Source organism: Nerophis lumbriciformis, linkage group LG13 (assembly GCF_033978685.3).
Source record: "Nerophis lumbriciformis linkage group LG13, RoL_Nlum_v2.1, whole genome shotgun sequence".
In the NCBI taxonomy this organism is placed as follows: domain Eukaryota; kingdom Metazoa; phylum Chordata; class Actinopteri; order Syngnathiformes; family Syngnathidae; genus Nerophis; species Nerophis lumbriciformis.
Genome location: NC_084560.2, coordinates 32,358,436 through 32,367,920, shown reverse-complemented (window position 1 = coordinate 32,367,920; position 9,485 = coordinate 32,358,436). Strand labels below are relative to the sequence as shown.

At 34.4% G+C, this 9,485-nt stretch overlaps 1 protein-coding gene across 2 annotated transcripts in view; it reads left to right on the top strand.

Annotated features, from left to right (window-relative positions):
• il1rapl1a (interleukin 1 receptor accessory protein-like 1a) overlaps positions 1–9,485 on the top strand; it is a 907,971-nt gene that overhangs the window by 876,560 nt on the left and 21,926 nt on the right. For both annotated transcript variants that reach the window (XM_072914508.1, XM_072914507.1), the window contains exon 10: positions 19–164. In XM_072914508.1, coding sequence (XP_072770609.1) covers positions 19–164 — 146 coding nt within the window. The remainder of the gene's footprint in view (positions 1–18; positions 165–9,485) is intronic.

The following is a 9,485-nucleotide window of genomic DNA, read 5'->3' as shown; positions in this document are numbered from 1 at the left end:
CCGTCTTTTGTCCCGCAGGGTTGTCAAGGAGCATCTCGGCGAGCAGGAAGTCGCCATCTCCTTGACGATCGACTCGCTTGAGGAGGAGGATCTGGGAAATTATTCGTGTTACGTGGAAAATGGCAACGGCCGTCGCCAAGCTACCATCCAGCTCTTCAGGAAGGGTGAGGACCCCTAGTGTGCGTGTACGTGTGTGTGTGTGTACATGTGTGTGTGCGCGCTACATTCATAATGAGCTTTCACACACTGACATGCACTTTTTTTAGGCACTTTTATTTTTTTCAAATCTCATTAGAGACTTGATGTCTAGGTTGAGAAAATGCTCTTATTGCTCATTGTCAGAGAGGAGGACTTCAACCACGTCGTCATTAAAGCCACACAGCATGAATTATTTAAAGTCAAGCTGCAATAATAAATCAAATAGAAATATGCATTCGGGTTTTCACACATGTTCAAGTTTGGAATTCTGCAGAACTTTTTTTTTTTGCACAATTTGAAATTGTGTCGGATGATGAAGCAAGAAAGTTGACTATTTGCAAATATATGATAAATACTAAATATACAACATAACACTGTATAATCAGTGAAACATTTACCCTGACCAATCGTGGAGTATTACAGCCAGAAATAATAATCATCAGAGTATTTCTATGAGAATAAAGTTGAAGTTCAAGTAGAAGTATTGTGAGGAAAAAAATGTAATATTCCAATAATTAATTACCGTATTTTTCGGACTATAAGTCCCAGTTTTTTTCATAGTTTGGCCGGGCTCCAGTGCAACTTATATATGGTTTTTTCCTTTTTTAGTATGCATTTTGGGCAGGTGCGACTTATACTTCGATGCGACTTATACTCCAAAAAATACGGGTAACTATTAATTTTATAAGAAAAATTATTAAAAAATTTTTAAAGTAAAATATTAAACTTTTATAGAGAAGAATCGGCATTCTATGAAAACATTAATTAAAAATATATATATTTATATATACTTTAGGTCAGGAAAAAACACAGGGGCTATTTCATCCCCACAAGCCTGTTTCACTGGTTTCCCTGCTCTTCGACTATATATATATTTATATATTTTTTTTCTTTATAACATAATATAAGAAGGATTCAGTTTTGACTAAAATGAGGAAAAACAATTGAACATGGGGGAAAAAAATATTTTGCGAGTAATATTTGTTAATAAAGTCAAAGTTAAAGTACCAATGATTGTCACACACACACTAGGTGTGGTGAAATTTGTGCTCTGCATTTGACCCATCCCCTTGTTCACCCCCTGGGAGGTGAGGGGAGCAGTGAGCAGCAGCATTACCACGCCCGGGAATAATTTTTGGTGATTTAACCCCCAATTCCAACCCTTGATACTGAGTGCCAAGCAGGGAGGTAATGGGTCCCATTTTTATAGACTTTGGTATGACTCGGCCGGGGTTTGAACTCACGACCTACCGATCTCAGGGTGGACACTCTAACCACTAGGCCACTGAGTAGGTATGGCAGGTACATGTTTCTGATTTACAAAATATTTACAATTTATTGTTTTTGATAGATTTTATATATTTTTTTCTGGTGTTGTTTTAGAATATTATATTTAATGCCATTTTACAATATGTTTTTAATATTATTATACATTATCAAAATATGATAAGATTAAAGATAATATTTCATATGAAAAAAAAGTTGCTTTATTAGAATAAAAACATTTATAATGTTATGAGACAAAAGCCCAAATATTTCAAGAATACATTTGTAATATGTTGGTAAATTGAAATAAAACATATCATTGGAATCGAATATAAACAAGCTAAATAATGATTGAGAAAAAATTGCCTTTTGTGACCCAAAAAATGTAATATCCCAAGAATAAAATTGTAACTTACAATTCATAAAACGTAAATAAAATTGATTAAATATATAGCTGAAATAATACTACCAGTACAGTACAACTGTAGTTGTAATCTCGTTTTAGTTGTTTACATTGTTATTTTAAAAAAAATGTAAACAAGAGAAAATATATATGTTTTAAAACAATTACAGAAACATAAATGTGAATAAAATAGTTGTAATAATAATAATCTCAAGTTAAAATATGGCAAAAAGTATTAATAGTACAATAACAAATTGTTACATAATATTACCAGTACAGTACAAGTGCAGTTGTAATCTCGTTTTAGTTGTTTACATTAGTATAATAAAATGTAAACATGAGAAAATAAATATTTTTTAAACAATTACAGAAACAGAAATGTGAACATAAAAGTTGTAATAATAATCTCAAGTTAAAATATGGCGAAAAGTATTAATAGTACAATAACACAGTTTAAATACTACAAAACTAGTTACAATTTCCCCTCGAAAAAAATGTTTTTGTATATTTTGTATGATATTTATTTATATTATTTCTAGGGATGTCCGATGATATTGGACTGCCTATATTATCGGCCGGTAAATGCTTTAAAATGTAATATCGGAAATGATCGGTATCGGTTTCAGTAAAATGTGTGACTTTTTAAAACGCCGCTGTGTACACGGACGTAGGGAGAAGTACAGAGCGCCAACAAACCTTAAAGGCATTGCCTTTGCGTGCCGGCCCAGTCACATAATATCTATGGCTTTTCACACACACAAGTGAATGCAACGCATACTTGGTCAACAGCCATTCAGGTCACACTGAGGTTGGCCGTATAAACAACTTTAACACTGTTACAAATATGCGCCACACTGTGAACCCACACCAAACAAGAATGACAAACACATTTCATGAGAACACCCGCACCGTAACACAACATAAACACAACAGAACAAATACCCAGAACCCCTTGCAGCACTAACTCTTCCGGGACGCTACAATATACACCCCCCGCTACCCCCCCACCCCACCTCAACCCCGCCCACATCAATCTCCTCATGCTCTCTCAGGGAGAGCATGTCCCTAATTCCAAGCTGCTGTTTTGAGGCATGTTAAAAAAAATAATGCACTTTGTGACTTCAATAATAAATATGGCAGTGTCATGTTGGCATTTTTTTCCATAACTTGAGTTGATTTATTTTGGAAAACCTTGTTACATTGTTTAATGCATCCAGCGGGGCCTCACAACAAGATTAGGCATAATAATGTGTTAATTCCACGACTGTATATATCGGTATCGGTTGATATCGGAATCGGTAATTAAGAGTTGGACAATATCGGAATATCGTATATCGGCAAAAAAGCCATTATCTGACATCTCTAATTATTTCAGTATGTTATATCTTAGATGTGACACTGTCATCATTAAAATAAACTTTTCAGGAGAATGAACTTGCAATAGTATCATACATCACAACCAAAATCATTTAATAATAATAATAATAATAATAATATCAATAACAATATTAATAATGTATTATTATACATTTATAATAATGCATAATCAGTGAAGTTTAGTGTTACTACAACCTGAAATATAAACATATGGTTAAATTATTTCCCAGTTAGAATGGATCCTTGTCTTTGTAAAGCCATAGACCACGTCTTGTAAACTTTAAGCTCGTGCACGTGTACCAAATATTGTTGAGTTCGGTAAAGCGCCCACAGCACTTTTACGGCTCGCTGTCACCAACTCTTTGCTAAAAAACGTCAAAGTCACTGACTTAGTACACTGAAGAAATCTCAACTTGCACCCAAAACGGCCCTCATCTTTTTTCAACGAGTTCTAAAAAAGTTTGGATTGTTTTATCACTGTTGTCTCTGTATGTCTCTCTGCTATTATCAAACTCTTTTTTTGTGTGTTTCTTTGTTTTTTGAAGAGCCAACAATTCTGTTTGAGTGGGTCACTGTACCCGCACACAGAGTAAAGAGATGCTGTCCTTAGAACGATGGAAGAAAGTCTAAGAGTGGCTCTCATTCTCTCACTCTCTACTCTGCTCACATTATTCTGATGTTTATTTCATGCTCTCCCAGGATGCAACACTGTGAAGCTTCACATCTGTCTTATACACATTTCTGGCTCGTGGGATGTTTTTTTTCCTGAGTCATTTTGAGCATTTGAGAGAGTGAGGATGATCGCTAAGACAGTGGAACTTCAAAAGTCCAACACAGTCCATTACAGGATACTGGTTGACCTCTGATTTGTTTCCTATAATATAATGGTAATAGAAATGATATGTTCCAGAGTCAACTGGAGGGGAGCATTTTTTTACACAAAATGTTCACTAATTTTCAAGTAGCATTTTAGCACTTCTGTACAAGTTAAACATAAAATAAACAATATTAAATAGTATCCCTTTATAGAGTAAAAATATATATGACAAACCACACATACTGTACATCTCTATAAGTCAGTGCAACCATGTGGTTTTTCTTTACCAAACAGACAGATGATTGATGATGAAAAATATTGGAACATTCAGGACTATAGTATTATTATTAATATTATTAATGATGATAACAATAATACTAACAATAATTATAATTAATTAATTAATCAATTTAAACAATTATAGTTTATTAAAAAAAATACAGTATACTCATTTTAAATTGTATTTTTCTTTATTTAATTTTTTTCTCTCACAATTTTAGATCTATGTAAGTAAATAAGTGTTTCAACGAGCATTTACAGTATGTGCAGAGTCCACCTGTAAAAGTAGCATTGTAACACTCTTATAAAAGTGTACAAATAAATTAAAAACGGTTAAATAGTAACCCTTTATGGCAGGGATCCCCAAACTTTTTGACTCGGCGGCCGCATTGGGTTAAAAAAATTTGGCCGGGGGCCAGGCTGTATATATATATAATATATATATATGTATACATACATATATACATCGTCTTTATAATCCGTTTTGTCATTTAATATCAATTAACATTGATGTTCATCAACATTTAACATTGTCACTTTATCGATGGGAAAATTAATTTTTAGACAATATGATTTGCCTGAGCGGCTAGGAGACACCAAGAGCAACAAGCGGTAGAAAATGGATTAGAAAGGAAAGATAAAGAAACAAAAAATTACTTGGGACTTCCTGTGGGCCGGATTTTGAATGTTGGGGGGCCGGAGTTTGGGGACCCCTGCTTTATAGGGTTAAAAAAACAAAAATCGTTTATAGCACACCACACTGCACAATGTTTTTTTCCAACCAATCAGACAGATGAAAGATGATGAAAATATTGTAACAATAAAAATAATAATACAATTATTATTATAAAAATAATTAATGTATTAAAAATGATAAATTATTTTGTAAAATATTTTTACAAATTCAGATCTGTAGGTCTTTCAGCGAGCATTTTAACACTCTTATAATAGGGTAAAAAGGAATTAACCACTGTTAAACAGTACCTCTTTATAAGGTAAGAATATTATTGCATACATCTATGATGCAGTGCAACCATATGGTTTTTCCCAACCAATCAGACAGATGAAAGATTATGAAAATATTGGGAAATGTATCAGAATGATAATAATAACATACGATTATTCTAAAACTCAATAATTATAAGAACATTATTAAAACTATAGATTATAATAATCATGTTTTTAATTTGTTTTTTTTCCCCTGGTGTTACAATTTTAGCTCAAAGTATTTCAATATGTGCTGTGGAACCTCTGGAGTCCAACTTTACATGTTGTGTTTTTGTTAAATCCCAGAAATACTGTGACTTTAAGTTTAATGTTGGTTTAGTAGATACACTGAGACGAAGTCTAAGCTCATTTTGTTTTTGAAACTGCACCAATTTCCTCAGAATTTTCAACACATTTGAAGTGTTTTGTCCAGAGGATTATTTTTTGATTTGTACGTTTTCAGAATGTGCTTGTTCTATTTTTGGCCAAAGTAGTGTTGTAACGATACCAATATTTTGGTACCGGTACTAAAATTATTTCAATACTTTTTGGTACTTTTCGATACTTTTCTAAATAAAAGGGGACCACAAAAAATGGTATTATTGGCTTTATTTTAACAAAAAATCTTAGGGTACATTAAACATATGTTTCTTATTGCAGTTAAGTCCTTAAATAAAATAGTGAACATACAAGACAACTTGTCTTTTAGTAGTAAGTAAACGTACAAAATTAGTCTGCTGACACATGCAGTAACATATTGTGTCATTTATCATTCTATTATTTTGTCAACATTATTAAGGACAAGTAGTAGAAAATTCATTATTAATCTACCTGTTCATTTACTGTTAATATCTGCTTACTTTCTCTTTTAACATGTTCTATACACACTTCTGTTAAAATGTAATAATCACTTATTCTTCTGTTGTTTGATACTCAACATTAGTTTTGGATGATACCACAAATTTTGGTATCAATATGATACCAAGTTGTTACAGGATCATACATTGGTCATATTCAAAGTCCTCATCAGTCCAGGGTCATATTTCTTCAGTTTATAAACAAAAAAACAAAATAAGATGTTGTGATGCCAAAAAATATCGACGCAATCATAGTAGTATCGACTAGATACGTGCCTGTACTTGGTATCATTACAGTGGATGTCAGGTGTAGATCCACCAATGGCGTTTGTTTACATTGTGACGCCGGTGAGCTACGGTGTGTAGTGAAGCATGTTTAGCTATTCCTCGTCCTGCAGGGATGATACTTGTAAGAAACTTACTTTATTTGTCACCATGGAGACCAGGATTAGTGATTTAGAAGTAGCTAAAACACTGCCGACGGCGGATGGACTTTAGCTCATGTCTTAAAGCACCTCTTCCTGAGGGCGTTTCAGTGTTATAACTTCACCTTTATCGTTAGTTTTTAAGCCCAAATGCGTCCGTTCTCCCTTTTCTGTCTACATTTTTACTATATTTTGCTAAAAACATCAAAATTAATTGTATTTTTATTTTTATTTTTTCTGACTCCTTATTACATCCAGCCATAGAATTTTACATTAAAATAAACATATTTGAAATAATTAATTTTAAATTATCATAATAATTCATTTAAAATGACCATATTTAATTATTAAAATAATTGCTTATTTATCAACAACTTTAGCATTTTATTCACTACATTTTGAAGCTCTCAGAAGCCAAGTTATGTTATATTCCTTAATATTTATTTATGCAAGTTTGAAGTATCAATTATCCAAACACAGTTTTGTTTGCATATTTTCAGGACGTTTATATATATATATATATATATATATATATATATATATATATATATATATATATATATATATATATATATATATATATATATGTATATATATATGTATATATGTATATATGTATGTATATATATACATATATATATATATATATGTATATATGTATGTATATATACATATGTATATATACATATATATATATGAATGAATATATATATACATATGTATATATATATATATATATATATATATATATATATATATATATATATATATATATATATATATATATATATCAAATACTTGACTTGGTGAATTCTAGCTGTCAATATACTCCTCCCCTCTTAACCACGCCCCCGACCACGCCCCGCCCCACCCCCGACCACGCCCCCACCCCCCCACCTCCCCACCTCCCGAAATCGGAGGTCTCAAGGTTGGCAAGTATGCCACACAGTAACGTTCGAATTCCAAATTGTACAACGTCACAGCTTCCAGTGGAGCATACAATCCTTGTACAGGCTGACAACAACTTGTAAATAATTCTAATGTCATTACGCTCCGTGGCATCCCTGATATTTGATCATATAAAGAGTGCATGTCTGGCTCCAAGTGTTCCGGTTCCTCGCTGACAGAGATTTAAAGCAAAGCGCTTCTTTTAGCGGAGGCATGCAGGTAAATGCTGCTTTAATTCGCCACATAAGTCATTGCTCTCCAAGCTCAGCCACTGGGGAGATAGAAGGGAGATAATAGAGAAGAGGAATGAGCAGTGGAGGACTGTTTGCTAAAGCCAAGCTTCTTCTTTTTTAAAACCGCCCCCTTTTTTTTTTTTTTTTTACACTTTTCTCAGCATGGACATCAGCCAAAGTGTTTTAATGCCAATCAAATGAATCCACTTTCTCCTCATCTCCTTCTATTCGTCTTCCTCCCTGGTGCACCATCACTCCTCCCCAACCTCCCAGCCTCTTGTCGCTCCCCGCTGATGATGGATGCCGCTTGGCTCTCAGCTTGGCTTCTCTCCCCCGGATGCTGATGATTGTTGAGTCTGGGGAGTGTGTGTGTAACCAAAGAGGCTGACTGTCAGCTTTAAGTCGCATGTTTGTAAATCTATAGCTTCTCGTATATGACTCCTGTCCTGTAAACATTAGCTTGCGGTTTATTCAAATACATTGCAGGCCGGCTGAAGAACACATCAATTTTGAGAAGCCTCCATTTCACCGGGAGAGAAAGTCGGCTTTATTTCACTGCGGTACCGCGTTGACCCGAATATAAAAGCACCTCTCAAAATTGTATGGAAATATCCATATGGGCCTAAAGATAACACAACCCCAATAATAGTAAGACCCCACTCTGGAGGGAGGTGTGGCCAGCACGCCTGCAGGAGCAAAGGTCACCGCCTCTGTCTATGGTGCTGAGGACGAGCACCATCGGATAGGGGCGGGGCATGTGCTGACGGCGAGACACAGCTGGCAGGTGATTAAATTTCACAGGTGGTACTTGTTAATCTAATCATCTGTTGTCTTTAACAGTAAGCGGTCGAGTGCAGGAGGGGAAAGAGGATACGGACGTGGCTGAAAAGTCGCGTCCTGCTGGAGAGAAAAACTTTGTTAAAACATATGATTATTAAAACCTTGTTAAAACCTACACGCGTGGCTCTTGTGCCGTGTATGACAGTGGGACTGCGAGGACGCAACCTCCACACCCACATTTAGGACACCCCCTCAAATTCATAGATATTTTTCCCCAAACATCCATTCGACCTGAATATATAACAATCCCTGATATAAGTCGACCACACGATGAAAAATATGTTTTTTTCCGATTAAGCCAAATATGAGACAACCTTGAATTTACAAAAAACCCGAATTGAAGACAACACAACAATGGTATTGGTAAATACAAACCCCGTTTCCATATGAGTTGGGAAATTGTGTTAGATGTAAATATAAACGGAATACAATGATTTGCAACCCATATTCAGTTGAATATGCTACAAAGACAACCTATTTGATGTTCAAACTGATAAACTTTTAGTTTTTTGCAAATAATCATTAACTTTAGAATTTGATGCCAGCAACACGTGACAAAGAAGTTGGGAAAGGTGGCAATAAATACCGATAAAGTTGAGGAATGCTCATCAAACACTTATTTGGAACATCCCACAGGTGAACAGGCAAATTGGGAACAGGTGGGTGCCATGATTGGGTACAAAAGTAGATTCTATGAAATGCTCAGTCATTCACAAACAAGGATGGGGCGAGGGTCACCACTTTGTCAACAAATGCGTGAGCAAATTGTTGAACAGTTTAAGAAAAACCTTTCTCAACCAGCTATTGCAAGGAATTTAGGGATTTCACCATCTACGGTCCGTAATATCATCAAAG